The sequence below is a fragment of the Mandrillus leucophaeus genome, unplaced genomic scaffold (assembly GCF_000951045.1).
Source record: "Mandrillus leucophaeus isolate KB7577 unplaced genomic scaffold, Mleu.le_1.0 Scaffold113, whole genome shotgun sequence".
Classification (NCBI taxonomy): Eukaryota; Metazoa; Chordata; class Mammalia; order Primates; family Cercopithecidae; genus Mandrillus; species Mandrillus leucophaeus.
The window spans coordinates 5,649,848-5,665,867 of NW_012099543.1; the positions used below are offsets into that span (position 1 = coordinate 5,649,848).

At 40.0% G+C, this 16,020-nt stretch overlaps 1 protein-coding gene across 2 annotated transcripts in view; it reads right to left on the reverse strand.

The window, feature by feature from the left end:
- Positions 1 to 16,020, reverse strand: part of MORC1 (MORC family CW-type zinc finger 1) — a 162,145-nt gene that overhangs the window by 136,485 nt on the left and 9,640 nt on the right. For both annotated transcript variants that reach the window (XM_011995501.1, XM_011995507.1), the window contains exons 4-8: positions 11,660 to 11,728; positions 8,038 to 8,128; positions 6,981 to 7,089; positions 2,486 to 2,645; positions 1,004 to 1,109 (exon numbers count right to left, since the gene is read on the reverse strand). In XM_011995501.1, the coding sequence (XP_011850891.1) occupies positions 1,004 to 1,109; positions 2,486 to 2,645; positions 6,981 to 7,089; positions 8,038 to 8,128; positions 11,660 to 11,728 (535 nt within the window). The remainder of the gene's footprint in view (positions 1 to 1,003; positions 1,110 to 2,485; positions 2,646 to 6,980; positions 7,090 to 8,037; positions 8,129 to 11,659; positions 11,729 to 16,020) is intronic.

A 16,020-nucleotide genomic window follows, 5' to 3' on the forward strand; every position in this document is an offset into this window, starting at 1 on the left:
ATCTCGGCTCACTGCAAGCTCCGCCTCCTGGGTTCACGCCATTCTCCTGCCTCAGCCTCCCAAGTAGCTGGGACTACAGGCGCCCGCCACCACACCCGGCTAGTTTTTTTTTTTGTATTTTTTTAGTACAGACGGGGTTTCACCATGTTAGCCAGGACGGTCTGGATCTCCTGACCTCGTGATCCGCCCGTCTCAGCCTCCCAAAGTGCTAGGATTACAGGCTTGAGCCACTGCACCCGGCCTCTTTTTACTTTTCTTAAGGTGGCTATACTAGAAAATTTAAGATTAAATTTGTCCCTTATTGTGGCTCTCATTATATTTCTATTGTACAACACTGAAATACAAAATAAATCACCCTGGATTAAATTACCTTTACAATCTCTTCTAGCTGCAGTGTTCTGAGACTAAAAAACTGCAGGCTCAAGCTAAGTCTTAAGTAAAAATGTTATTTTAGAGAAACCTAGCTTTTGTCACTATTTCATTCTTTCTCCACACTTTTTCATGCAGAAAATAACGATAAAATTGCCATTTGGTCATATTCCTTTTTGCTTCACACTCTCCTGATGTCTGTCCATTTTTAATGATTTGTAATGAGTAATAAACTCTGCAGGTTTTTTTCAGTCTTAGTATCTATAAATTAGGAGTCAAGGTATTAGAACGCTTTAGAAGTCTTATATTCCAGTGGTCTCTAAACATGCTGGCACCTCTGAATCACCTGGGGAACATTTGAAAAAGACTGATTCCTCGGCTTGATATCTGGACATTCTGACTTAGTAGGTCAAAATGAGGCCCCAGATCCTGTACTTCTCAAGAAACATCCCAGGTCACTCTGAGGCTTGAAGTTTGGAAACCACTGGTCTAGCCCAACTTTATCGGTAACTAGGATAAGATGAACTGTCCCAGGGCTAAAGCCCAGCGACCTCAGACCTGGAGCTAGGACGCAGGGCTCCTAACTCTAGCTCACCACCATTGTTGAAAAACGTTCTGTCAAACACACACATACTCCTCCAGAGCTCCAGCCATCAGTATATCCTCTTTGTCAGTTTTAACATCCAACTCTGGTTCTCCATTAAGCAGAAGCTTCAAGTTATAAATAACCAGAAAAGTACCTGGTAGAAAAATAGATGTTTGGCTTGTCAGTATTTTAAATACACTAAGTGCTAGTCATTGTGCTATCATCTCATCTATGGAACTGAATCTGTTATAAAATTTTCTTTTGTACTTCAGGAAATAGTATGTTTGGCTAAGTCTTTGGCTAAACCAAGATATGTCTTATAGCAAGTTCCACTCCCTGCCAAAGAGTGCTGAGTTTCTACAGTATGGTGCCTCTTATTACTATTCAATTCATTACAAGTCTTTCAATGTGGATTTTTAAACTTTGGCACTTTTTTCATAATTTGCATTATGAAATTTGTTAAGAGCATGAGCCAAGCTTGTGTTATAGGTAAAGCTCTCATTGGTATACTAAATTTAACACATATAAAAACAAAGAAGGGTTTTTAAATATTGTACAAATAAGAAGTATTGTTTTCATACACTATAGCAGGTGTTAGTAAATTTTTTCCGCAAAGGGCCAGACAGTAAATATTTCAGGCTTTGCAGGCCATACGGTCTCTGTTGCAACTATTCACAATGTAGCTCTGCCACTGAAGCATGAAAACAGCAACGGATAATACATAAATGAATGAGTGTGGTTGCGTTCCAATAAAACTTGATTTACAAGAACAGGTAGGGGGCCACATTTGACCCGAGACCATAATTTGCTGACCCCTGCTCCAAGGCACGGTTAACAAAAAAGTCCAAATTATTTCCAGTTGATTATGATACAAAGTCAAACAGGATCATCAGAGAAATTAAGAGGACAACTAACTCTACTTTTTGGTAGTTTTAAACACAAGGGAGAATAGCATAGTAGCTAAGAACATGGGCTTTCAAGCCTAAATGTCTGTGTCTAAATCCTGGATCAACTGTGTCAGTAGACACAGTGCATTCGACATGTTGAACAGAAAGTTGGTGGAAGTGGAAAGAATGAGGGAAAAGATCTGTTAATCTGGAGAAGAATGTCTGCAATGCTTTTGCTAACTCTTTGCCACAGAGACATGAATTCATTACTTCATAAGTTGCTAACTCTCTTACATACCTGTTACCACCCTATCTCAAATGATGCAGTAAGTGTCTCCTAACTTTCCTATCTAGTGCAGCGACTGTGGAGTCCCTGTGGTCATAGCCTGTATCATCCTCTTCTCACCCAGTTTCACCAAGTTCATGCAAGTACACATCCTTCTCCCAGGGTCAGGGATTTACAATAATTTATGTTTGGATGCTCTTAAGACAAAGCTCACATGGATAAAATAAATGACTGTCCCCAGTGTGAATCCACATGAGATTATAAGAACAAAAAAAAAGAAAACATATGTACAGTGTCTTTGATAAGACACTGAAAACAAATACTTCCCTCAAATTGTCAGAGTTTTGATGATCTTACCACATTTTCCATAGATCACATCAAACTGCTGCATCAATTCTGCTTCAGTTTTAAATGGTGAGTATTTGTAAATTATAGATAATTCCATTGCAAATTTCTGGGGATCATCTGTGACAGATTCTCTGGTTCTTATTAACCATGAGGGCATTGGAACTACAACCTATTAAAAAAAAAAAACCACATCAATTTATTATAAAATACACAAAAAACATTATTCTTTTGTCTTATCTATTTCATTCCACTCTTCATCTAGACAAATTACAAAACACTTGAGTTAAAAGTTCATTTTCCTCCTATAATCTAGTTGTGTAAGAGACACATAACAAATGTGTATAGACAGGATTGTATTTTAAAATACTCCATTGTGGAATATGGGAACAGATGGAGTGTACTTCAACTCCCTCTTGAAGGGTAGAATGGCAGAGGAAACAACAGAATCAGCATTTTAAAAGTTGAAAAGCAGATGACAGCACACGCAAGAAAAGCAATCTAAAACCCAAGCCAGAAAGAAGAGCCAGCCTGATTTGCAATTCAGAATTCCTGCGCTGAAATGCTCAGGGACTGATGGCAGGAGTTAACTCTAGAGTTGGGGTAGGGGGAGAGGAGAAGTAGAAGTAGCATCTACATCCCCATCTGGCTCCTCCTCAGCCCCCAGGGTCTGGATATTTATTCTCTGGAAAGAGTAGAACAATGGATTTCTAGACTGGAAGACATACCAGGCACTACTGTTGGGGGCACCTTACTGAGATTAGATAGACTGAATGAAAGTACACTTCGCAGATGCTGAGAACCTCAGATCTCATCTCCCATTTGTCTCCCAGAAGCTGACAGGTAGGCCTGGAGGCAGAAGACTAGGAGTCTTTCTTGAAAAATCTGACCAACCCAGAAGGAAAGACGCAAAGACAGTTACATTAAGGATTCCCCAGTAAAAAAAAAAAAAGCTCAGTTAGATCACATGACTGTGACAGTCACAGCAGCCAGGCCCCACTCACACTCTCAGAGCTCGCACTCAGCATCTTATTGGACTAATCTTTAAAGTATTCAGGAGTAATGGCCATCTAAGAAAAGCCTCTAATATGATAATAGAGAACAAACAATTATAAACAAAGCAACTCAGTAAAAACAGAAACCATAAAAAGAAGATGAAAATTTCAACAGGGCAAAAATCAATTACTGTTAATATCTTCAGAGTTATAAGAGAGAATACTGTATTCATGAAACAAGAATGAGATATCCTTGAAAAAGAAACATTCAGCGAATAAGAAAGACTTCTTGGAAGTTAAGAATATGATTACAGAAAGAAATTCAGTGAAAGTACCAGAGGCATTTGAATCAGAGTGACTCCACCTTGAACAGGGGCTGCGTCAAATAAGGCTGAGTCCTACCGGGCTGCATTTCCATTTTAGGCATTCTTAGTCACAGGACGGGATAGGAGGTGGGCACAAGATACAGGTCACAAAGACCCTGCTGACCCAGATTCACTAAGAAGCTGGCCAAATCCCGCCAGAACCAAGATGGTGACCTCTGGTCATCCTCACTGGTCATTATTTGCTAATTATAATGTATCAGCATGCTAACAGGCATTCCCACCAGTGCCGTGACAGTTTACAAGAGCCATGGGAACGTCAGGAAGTTGCCCTATATGGTCTACAAATGGGAGGAAACCTCAGTTCCTGGAATTGCTCACCCCATTCCTGGAAAACTCATGAGTAATTAACCCCCTGTTTAGCACATATAATCAAGAAGTAACTATTAGTATACTCAGTTGAGCAGCCCAGGCCACTGTTCTGCCTATGGAGTAGTCATTCTCTTATTTCTTTACTTTTTTCTTAATAAACTTGCTTTCACTGCACTCCATGAACTCGCCTTGAATTCTTTCTTGCACAAGGTCCAAGAACTCTCTCTTGGGGCTGGATCAGACCCCTTTCTGGTAACAAAAGGGTTCAAAAATAAATATTAGAACATCTCCCAGAAAATAAAACAAAAATATAAAACTCAGAAAACAGGAAAGAAAGGCTAAGAAAATTAGAGAACCATTTCCAGAATACAATAGCTAAAAAACAGGAGTTACAAAAGGACAGAAAAGAGAATATGAATAAAAGAAAATCATCAGTTATTACAAGAAATTATTATCCTGGAATTGAAGAATATGAGTTTCCAAATCAAAAAGACCCAACAAGTGACCAGCACAATTGATGTAAATAGGCCACGCAAAGGCAAGACATTGAAATCAGCATACTGGGACAAAGAAGATTCTTTTGACCTTCAAAGAGTAAAGGCAAAAAACAAACACACAAAAACACCAAAAACAAAAAAAAGAATGGGTCACATATAAGATTAAGTAATTAAATGGCTTGAGACTTCTCGATAACAACACTAGAAATTAGATAATGAAGCAAAACCTTTGAAACCCTGAAGGAAAATAAATTCCAACCTAGAAATAATATCAAGCCCAACTACCATTAAGTGTTAGTGTAGAATAAAAACCTTTTAATGCATATGAGGTCTCCAGATATTTTGCCCCCTATGTTCCCTTGCTCACGAAGTCACTGGAGAACATGCTGTACCAAGAAGAGAGAGCAAGCTACGGAAGAAGACATGGTATCTAGGATCTCAGAGATGACACAGAAGAGAGGGGAAGGGAATCACCAAGACGATGGCAAGGGCGATTCCAGGATGGCAGCTGAACACCGCCATGGAAGCAGGAGTGTGAGCTGTAGCACAGGAGAAAGCCCCAAGCAGACTTTATCAGGACAATGGAACTGAGAGGACAGCACTTTGAGACTGGGGTTAACAGAGTGATGTGAACACAGAAAACCAAGCAAATATTCAGTGATAGTAATACACATAAAAAACTAAGCAGTCAATTATTAATCTTAGGGGAAATAGTTGTACATGAAAAGGAAAAATAATAGTTAATGACTTGGTATAAGTTGAACAGTGTTTATAAAGCCTTATAAAGTAAATACTGAATACTGTCATAACTAAAATTACAATAAACCTATGTTGAGGGTGGGGGATGATAAGACTGTGATTATATGATAGAAGCAGAGAAAAAGGTAGGTAAATCCTCTCTTATAGTGGGAGGTTAATAGATAATGCCTAGATAAAATCAGGAAGCAGCAATACAAGCATGCTATTTAGAGATACGCGGGTAAATATCAAAAGAACAGGCCACTTATTTTTATTTTTTTGAGACAGGATCTCACTATGTTGCTCAGGCTGGGATCAAACTACTGAGCTCAAGTGATCCTCCCTCTTCAGCCTCCCAGGTAGCAGGGACTATAGATGCACTCCACCATGCCCAGCTAGAACTTGTTAATATTGTTGCAAGAGGTTGTCTCTGTGGAAGTAGAAATGGGAAGTGGTTGCTGTTGATAGTTTTTTTTTAAAAAAAAGGGAATGGCCCATTTTAAGAAAGCTATAAGTAAGGGTTAGCCCAATTTTCCATGCCCTTTACACACATAACATGCAACATAAATGCTTAAAGCATCACTTTTTCTCATGTCAGGTTCCCACACGGCTTACTCCTTTTTACCTGCAGACTGCTCCTGTCACCCAGCCCCACCCACTGGCAGTCTCATAGCCCTACACCATCCATCCCAACTCCATATGCATCTCCAGGTCTGAGACTTGTTGGGGCCATTACTGTCCAGGACCAGCTTGTCCAGCTGCAAGTTGTCCTCTCTCCATAAAACCCTCATTGGCCACTCGAGGCCCTCTAATCTCTCCATCCATATCATTGCTTTTGATAATCTGGTAACAGCAGCCACACAGACTCATTGAGGAGCATTCTTTTTAAATACCCTCACTTTTTTATCCAATTCATATGCGTCTACCTTATTTTGTGATAACGCTGAAGACTCTTAGATGGCCACATGATCTTCTGCTTCTTTTCTACCTTCATAGAGTCTATCCAGTACCAGGCAGAGAGCAGTTCCTCAACATGTATTTGTTGTACTGAATTATAACTGATAGTCATACTAATAAACCTCAGGCACTGGTTCAGCAAATGGATCCAGAGGCAGCAAATGCCTCTGGATCAGCAAATGCCTCTGGATCAGCAAATGGAGTTGAAATTATGGTCACCAGAGTTACAGTTTTAAGTCTACTTTGCATTCAATTTCTTTACATTTTGTATTCCAAGTCTTTGACTCCAATATTTTGTTTATTTTTAAAATGATAATCCATTTATGGCATATATGGTGGAAAGATTTTTCAGGTTTCTTCTAAAAAGCTCATCATGTCTAAGGGAGCCTCTTCTTTTGGGAGATTTGAGCACATGGATAATGAAAATGAAGTTCTCAGGAAAGGGTTAAGAGGACAAGCTTTTGATGTCCCCAGAACGTCTTGATACCTTCTCTCCATTTCCCAAACATATTCCTAAGTTTCTAAATCATATGAGAAAGAACCCACGACAAGATTTCACCTCCTGAGAGAGTAAATGAAAGCCACATCATTGCTATGGGAACAGAAGGAAAACCTCAACTCTTACCTCACTAAGACTTTCTTCTTCACAGAACGTCTGAGAAAAAAACACACAGGTCATTGTTTCTTCCTTCTTCGTAAAAAGAATAAAGTCTTTTCCAATTCTCATGGACCCACTGTATTGAAAATGAAGAACATCATGTTTTACATCTCAAATACTAAAAAGGAAGAAACAGGAAGGCTGTTACCACCGTATACTGTAATAGGATGTTCTTTCCAACACTGTTCTGCTGACCCGTCATCAAGAGGGTACAATTTCTTTTTTTTCAAAGTAAAGCAGAAGAATTTGAACTAAGCCAGCTCCACACTTTCGCTTGCAATTTGGCTGCTGGGGAAAGGGTCCATTCAGGGCTTGAAAGAACAATCATCTGTCTCAGGCAGGAGCCGTACAAGTGAGCCTCATGTCCTCAACTTTCAATGCAGCACACTAAAAAAATGAGCTGCAGACACAGCACCTAGGTTAAAATATGCTTTGAGAAACAACAGAACATAGAGATGCAACAAAGCCCTAAAGTCCAGGGGTACTGCTTCAGGGATCTCTGAAAGAGGATTTATCTTATTATTTGGGAGAATTAACTTAAAATGCTGTAAAGATAAAAGTCAGTTACGGGCTAGGCATGGTGACTCATGCCTGTAATCCCAGCACTTTGGGAGGCTGAGACGGGCTGATTACTTGAGGTCAGGAGTTCGAGACCAGCCTGGCCAACATGGTGAAACCCTGTCTCTACAAAAATACAAAAATAAGCTGGGCATGGTGGCTCACGCCTGTAGTCCCAGCTGCTCAGTAGGCTGAGGCAGGAGAATCGCTTAAACCAGGGAAGTGGAAGTTGCAGTGAGCCGAGATCATGCCACTGCACTCCAGCCTGGGTGACAGAGTGAGAATCTGTCTCAAAAAAAAAAGTCAGTTTTGTGTGTGGAGATTATAACACAAAGTAGGTCACCCCTGCCTCAAGTTTATATTCTTTTTAAAGCTTTACATGCCTGCATCATTCTGTGTAAACTGCTTTATAAACAATGTTCCCAGTATCAATAATATATGTTTTAAGGGAAAAAAAGATTCTCACCTTTTAAGACCATTGCCGTATTGTCCTATGAACTTCAAGGTTGACAGCCGTTTTTTGGATCGTCCAAAGTAAATGATGTCTGAAGCTTCCTCTGTAATTGACAGTGACTTTTAAGGTGGTTAGGAAGACTCTTTGACACTGGCCTGAGGCCCCATTGTCAGGATCTCACATTCCTCAGAACATCAGGGCAAATCCCTAGCTCTCGGGTCAGCCCAGAGACAAGGATTTTCATCAGGATCCATAGTCTTTGACAAGGGTCCTAATGGTATTACAGTCAGCCCAAGGTACCACGGGCTCCACATTCACAGACTCAACTAATCTCAGACTGAAAATATTCAGAAAAAAATAAGTTGCATCTGGACTGACCATGTACAGACTTTTTTTTTTTTTGGTCATTATTCTCTAAACAATAAAGTTTAACAACTATTTAATAGTATTTACACTACATTGTGTATTATAAGGAATCTGGAGAAGATTTAAAGTATACAGGAGGATGCATATAGGTTATATGGAAACACCGTGCCATTTTCTTTCCACAGCTTTTGGTATCCTAGAAAGGTCCTGGAATCAATATCCTACAGATACCGAGAAGCAACTGTATACTGAAAGAGATGAGACAGACCTAACCATGTGGCCTTAGGTAGAGTTTAAAAGTCTGAGCCTTATGCAATCCCTCCCCCCTCCCCCCTCCCCATGAATGACGAGGTGATGGGTGCTGACGAGTTGATGGGTGCAGCACGCCAACATGGCACAAGTATACATATGTAACAAACCTGCACGTTATGCACATGTACCCTAGAACTTAAAGTATAATAATAAAAAAAAAAAGTCTGAGCCTTAATTTCCATGTTCTGGAAGAGGGAACTACTTAATACTTATATCACAGCGTTGCTGATGAAGATAAATGAAACAAATTAAATGAGATGATGTATTTGTGAAATCCTGAACACAAAACTTGGCACTTGGTGGGTGTTACCAAATTAAAAGTGTTGTAATTATTTGTACCACTAGTAATTTCCCCACAAATTTAACCCTTAACCAGGCCCGTGTGAGACTAAGAGGGGCAGGATGGCCTCTGCTCTGATACCACCTGGGAAAGAAGGCTAATCATTTCAGACGTTCCAAGTCATTCTCCTGACCCCTCCACGTGTTCTGGAATTCTACACAGTAATCCTTTGGACTTCAGAATATATTAATAGCAACCTCCAGGACCAAGAATGTTCTTCTTGTTGGCCTACCTGAATACATGCTGAAGAACTGTCCTGAGGACCCTGTGTCAGTCTCGGTACAGACATGCTATAGTTCAGTGGCACATGGTATGAGGTGTGTAGAAGCCACCTAACACTCTGCTTCTCTGAAACTAACTGGACCTTCTGTGATGTGTTCCTATGAAGGGTTAGGCATTAGGTGAGGATATCCATAATGACAATATTAGCTAGTTCTTATTGATTGTTTAGTATGTGCGAGGTACTACGTTGTAAACTTACATGTACAGTTTATTTAATATTTATAACAAAACAAGAAAGGTATTATTATTATTATGACCTGCATGTCACAGATGAGCAAATGTAAGTGTAAGGAGTTTAAAAAACCTGCCCAAGGTCACAGAGCTGATAGACGGTAGAGCTAGGATTAGAACCCAAAGTTGTAAGTCTTGATACAGACATAGTATAGCTGTGAACCAAATCCCATGTGTTCATTACACACTACATGAACTCACATGCATGGTTACCAGGTTCTGAGCACGGGAATAAACCACTGAACAGGTCAGGCATGGCTCCTGCCTTGGACAACATTATGTTGTGGTAGGAGAAACAGATTGAAAGTAAACTAATAAACAAGATCATTTCTGACTGAGAGTATTAAGTGAAGAAAACAAAACCAGGATAAAGGGATAGAGAATTAACAGGAATGTGGCCTGCAAACAGAATGATCAGGGAAGCCCACTGCCAGATGGTTAACATGAGATAGATTCAAATGATGAGGGGCCAGCCATGTGTGGGTGGAATGTTCTAAGCGAGGAAGTGGGAAGAACAAGAAAAGGCCGAAGAGATGCATAGAGTCAAATAATGTAAGGCCCTTGGAAGAGATGCTGAGAGTACAAATTGTATTAAGTAATAGAAAACCACTGAGGGTTTTCAACAGGAAAATAATATGATAAAATGTACATTAAAAGAAAGAAAATCACTCAGGATGCTGTGTGGGGAATGGACTATAAAGGGGCAAGACTAGAGAATTTTTTAAAAACCCAGAAAGTACTGTAGCCATTTTCTACGTGTCCAGATTGATGTAGCTCCCTTTGAACAAGGGATAGACAGATTCTATTTTTAGTCATCTTCCTTCTACTTTACTACTACTTGATGCTACTATGTAACTGAAGTGTGAGTTCCTTCTGAAGGTCTGAATATTCATCATTTGTCTGTGTTTCTAACATTTTTTTCATGACCCATATAAAAAGAGTTGCTTCTTTTCATAAGGAATTCCCTTAGAATATATCACATATATTCTGTCATTTATTTTAGGAATTCAAAAACAGGAACTTAACATTCAGGCTAGAAGAGAAAAATCACTTTTTTCAGCACGGGTTTTTGTTGTTGTTGTTGTTACAAACTCTTCCTTCTCCTTTAGTTAAACACTAAAAGACCAAGAATACTTTTAATCAAAATGACCTGGAAAAATCAAAATTAGCCGAAGTCAAAACAAAACTGGGTGAAATAGTCTTTCTAAACTTGCTAATAAATACTCTTCAACTATTCAGACCAAGGGGAAACTTCAGAGCCGAAATCACATATTTGCCATGTCTCATATTCTCAGCTTCTAACAGCAAATCAATATCTGAGCATATTGACGCATCCTTTCCTCGGTTGTGGAACAGACCACGGCAGTTCCATATTACTTGAAAACTCTCACCATTTTTAAAATCTAGTGGTCAAAAACCCTAGTTTGTGGAACACACCGTGTTTAAAGATTTCAGGAAAACAATAAATCTAAAACAGCCCAACGCCCTCAGATGGAATCACATTTCAATTTCACAGCACACAGACACTGTGTGCCCACAATGTGCTAGCTTTGTGCTAACCTTGAATACACAAAGATAAGTCATGAAATATACTGTAGATGTATTCCTTATGATGGGAACATTCATTTGAAGCAACTAAATTTTTCAAAATGCAGAGGAAAAAACAAGGCTAAAAGCAAGGAGAGGTAACCTCTACCTCAAGGGTAAGCAAAATTAAAAATAGCCTAAAGGCACAGGAAACGGCCTGGGGATCTCCCAAGCAATACCTAAAGGGTGAGCTAAAAACAATCTCAGAGTTCATTCAGTGACTATTTGTTTTCCATTCATTCCCAGATGCTTATTTCCTACAATCAGTAACATTTGCCTTTCATTTTTCTCACGATATTTACATACATTTACTTTTTGTCTTGGTTAAGATGGTTACAATAGATTTACTCTGCCAGCTGGGATACTTAAAAAGTTCAACAGAAAGTCTGGGGCTTATTTCCCTTAATAGCTCCATACCTGTTTTTGCATAGATAGCTCAATTTAGTTTTATTTATTTTGTAGGTTTTCAGACTGTTTCCTTTAACAGCCAGTTAGGTATCTAGATAATTAACTTACCAGGGCTCATGCCACATCCATCATCCAGGAAACACAACATGAAGCCCCCCTGCAGGTTTTCATTATCCACTGTAAGAAAAAAGCAGTTATTACTAATAAATATCGGGCTAATTTGTTAGTCAGAAAGTCATGCTGCTAGAATAATGACTCGTCTTCCTCCAATGCAGCCACAGAGTGACAGAGTTATGGCACAAAGACGGAGCCCAGAGTGGAGTCTTGGCTACAGCTTCACAAGAAACTGCAGGGAAAAAACAATCATGCAACATAAAGGCTTTAAATTAACATAAAACATCTACATGTGAAAAAATTATGTATACAGCAGGACATGTTCTGCTCTGGAACTGGACTAGTCCTTTAAATGTCAGGCATTTCCTCTCTGTGGGGAGGGAAAAAGGTAGATGGTGAAGTGACCCCAGGATCCTTCGCTCAAACTGACCAACCTTTGTGCCCTTCCACCAAGGCACAATTATAAAATGAATCTAGGCCATTCTTATTAAATCCATCAGGCTCCCTTCTAAGTAGTTAATTCCCATAAGAGCCATTTGTGAGTGTTTCTTCCTGGGAACAAATATTTACCTCTTGAAGACGCATTTATAATCTTTGAAAATGGCTACGTTATTTGAAATCAATTTTGATGATTTAAAGATATCATTAAATGACATAATATAATCTTTGGTTTACAAAAATGTTGGAGGTAGGCTGGGTGTGGTGACTCATGCCTGTAATCCCAGAACTTTGGGAGGCCAAGGCAAGAGGATCACTTGAGGCCGGGGGCTCAAAACCAGCCTGCCCAAGGTAGTAAGACTTTGACTCTAAAATAAATAAATAAATAAAGTTAAAGGTGCAACTAAAACTAATGAGACTAATTTTAGTGCCCAGTTTGTAAACTGGCCCTGAAAATAATTTCAGTAGTTGGACATATGAGTTCTAGGACATTTCTCTTTCTTAAATGACAGTGTTATAAAGGAATAATTTATGCATAATAAACTGCACATGTTTAAAGTGCACAATTTGACAAATTTTAACACACACATGCATGAAATCATAACCACAATCACAGCAGCAAACATATCCACACCTCAAATGTTTCCTTCTGACCCTTTGTAAACCCTCCTTTAGGACTCTTTCCTGTCCCATCACCTTCACCTTACCCTCAAGCAATCACTGATATGCTTTCTATCCCCATAGATTCATTTCCAGCACATTTATTAAGTCAACTTCTCTGTTCAAAAGTCACTTAGAGACTGGATGTGGCAGCTCACGCCTGCAATCCCAGCACTTTGGGAGGCCAAGGACGGAGGATGGCTTGAGCCCAGGAGTTCAAGATCAGCCTGGCCAACATAGTGAGACCTTATGGCCACTAAAAATTAAAAATAAAAAAAAAATAGGCTGGGCACAGTGGCTCATGCCTGTAATCCCAGCATTTTGGGAGGCCGAGGTGGGCGGATCACAAGGTCAAGAGATTGAGACCATCCTGGCCAACATGGTGAAACCCCGTCTCTACTAAAAATATAAAAATTAGCTGGGGATGGTGGCACGTGCCTGTAGTCCCAGCTACTCTGGAGGCTGAGGCAGGAGAATCACTTGAACCCGGGAGGCGGAGGTTGCAGTGAGCCAAGATCGCACCACTGTACTCCAGCCTGGGTGACAGGGCGAGACTCCATCTCAAAAAAAATAGCCAGGCATGGTGGCACATGCCTGTAGTCTTGGCTACTCGGGAGGCGGGAACAGGAGGATCACTTGAGCCTATACTTCAAGTTTGCAGTGAGCTTTGATCATGCCACTGCACTCCAGCCTGGGCAACAGAGAGAGAAAAGGCCACCTAGAATTAATATTTTAAAAAGTGAATAAGTTTCAAGATAGCCCATGAATACTTACTTATAAAACGTACTTAATCTTTCTGGGTTTATAATTTCATGGTGATATGCCCACTTCTAATTCCCCCTTCTCTCTCTAATTTACTTCTTTGTCTGTAAACGTTTAGGATCTGGCCTACCATTTCATTTTCCCAGTTCCTTCTCTCTACCTAGTCCTCTGGTCTGCTTACCTCAACTTCTGTGTCAGGACATTCCTCCTCTCCCCCTTTAAGGTATTTGTTCTGTTTAGTCCTCCCTCTGAGGCTGATATTTCCTCACTGTTCAATGAGGGGAATCCAACTCTGCTGAGTTCTCTGCATAAGGCAGTAGCTCTCAATCTTGGTTGCACATTGAAATCAACTAGAGATATTCTAATGTAATTGGTCTTGGATAGGGTTCAGAAATTGGTATTTTCTTGTAAAATCTCCCTCGATTATTCTAATGTTCATCCAGGATTGGGAACCACCTGACTGGAAACCAGGTTTAGCCTCAGGCAGCTCTGCACAGCCGCCACAGCTGATTTGCACTTCTTTGTAAATATTTCTCCTGAAAGGAGCTTGCAGAAAGAAGGGTATTCCTTCAGTAAATGGCTGGCAAAGACCAAAGATTCCTAGCAGACATATACTACAGTACTTCCCTTTTTTGTAAATCCATATTAGGAAATGGAGACAAACAAGTACAGCCTCAAAATTTAATACTCCCCATTATCCACTCTGAAACCTGGCCTTGTTTATTTCAATTCCTTAAAACTATGAATTTCAGGTATATTTTATCACCTGTTAATTACGTATGTCCAAAACAAAACAGACACCTCCTTCCATGTTAGACTTTCTCCTCCTTCTTGTCTCCTGTTCAGTAAATGGCATCACCCTGCCCCTAAGCTTCAGTTGTCCAAATCAAAACCTCAGGATCATCATCATGTTCTCCATCTCCTCTTCCCACACATGGGCAACTATCTGGTCCTCTCGATTTCACTGCCTTAATGATTCCCATTTGACCACTTTCTCTATCCCCAGTATACTGTCTGGTTCAGGAAACCAACATCTCTTTTCTGGATCACAACAGCTCCCTAACTTCTTGCTCTCCCTGCAGTCATAGGGTGCAGCCAGTCTTCCATCAGTTGTGTATTTCACTGCTCTCCTGCTTAAAACCTCTCCATGGCTTCCCACTGCTCTCAGGATAAAGTCCAACCACCTAATAAATCCTGTTTGTCCTCCATGACCTGGCCCTCTGGATAACTCTCCAAGCTCATTTCTTGTCTTCCCCTCACCTGCCCATACTGCCACCTTCCACTCCTGCACAAATACTCCCCTTGAACAAATCTTTAACATCTCAAACATTTTTTTCTACATTGTCTCCATATTCCAGTTGCTGCACATAATGCCCTTCCACCCTTTCCATGCTTCACTCACCAGGTGAATGCCTATTTTCTCTTTCAGTTAGTTCATATCAGACTTCTTTTAGGAAGCCTTTCCTAACCCTTCCATGTCATTAGTGCCCATAATTAATGTCGCCTTTATCTGTTTTCCCACCTTTGTAGTATATTAAAATACCTGTTCATATATCTGTTTGTCTTTTGGACCAATGGTTCCTACACTTTTTTGGAACACAGCACCCTCGGAGATATGAGGAAAGCTATGGGCCCTCTACCTACCAAAGTACAGCTACATACTGCATTTTTCATGGGCTCCACACTAAAATGCCAGTTCCTTAAGAGTGTAAACCCAGCACCTAGCCCAGTGCCCGGCATTTAGTAAGCACTAAAAAAAGTACTGAATGTATATCCATGTTTACTGGAACTAATACACACAAACGTATAAAACACCACAGTGAAACATATTTCATTTGAATTTTATAGCCTTCAAATTAATTACTTGATAGAAATTTAAGATTGACAAGAATTCAAGACCACAGTAAATAATTTGAAAACTAGTCCAATCTTAGATTAACTTTGTATCCCCAGAATAATTCTATGTATTGATGCATAAGCATTGTCCCTGCCTTTTTTATCCATTTTTTTTAAAGAAAATCAGTTTGCTAGGTTGATAGCCATATGATGGCTTGCCTCAATAAAAAATGAATAGGTAAATCAATAAAAACATGAATAGGTTATTTTAAGCCAAACTGAACTATAAGTTCAGTTTTTTGCCAAATATACATAAACACAAAAAAGAAGTAAGTGCCAGCCAAGCCAGGCGTGGTGGCTCACGCCTGTAAACCCAGCACTCTGGGAGGCTGAGGCAGAGGGAATCACTTGAGGTCAAGAGTTTGAGACCAGCCTGGCCAACATGATGAAACCCCATCTCTACTAAAAATACACAAATTGGCCGGGTGTGGGCCTGTAATCCCAGCTACTCGAAAGGCTGAGGCAGGAGAATTGCTTGAACCTGGGAAGCGGAGGTTGCAATGAGTCGAGATGGTGCCACTGCACTCCAGCCTGGGCAACAGAGTGAGACACCATTTCAAAAAAAAAAAAAAAAGAAGTGCCACTTTAATCTCAACTTG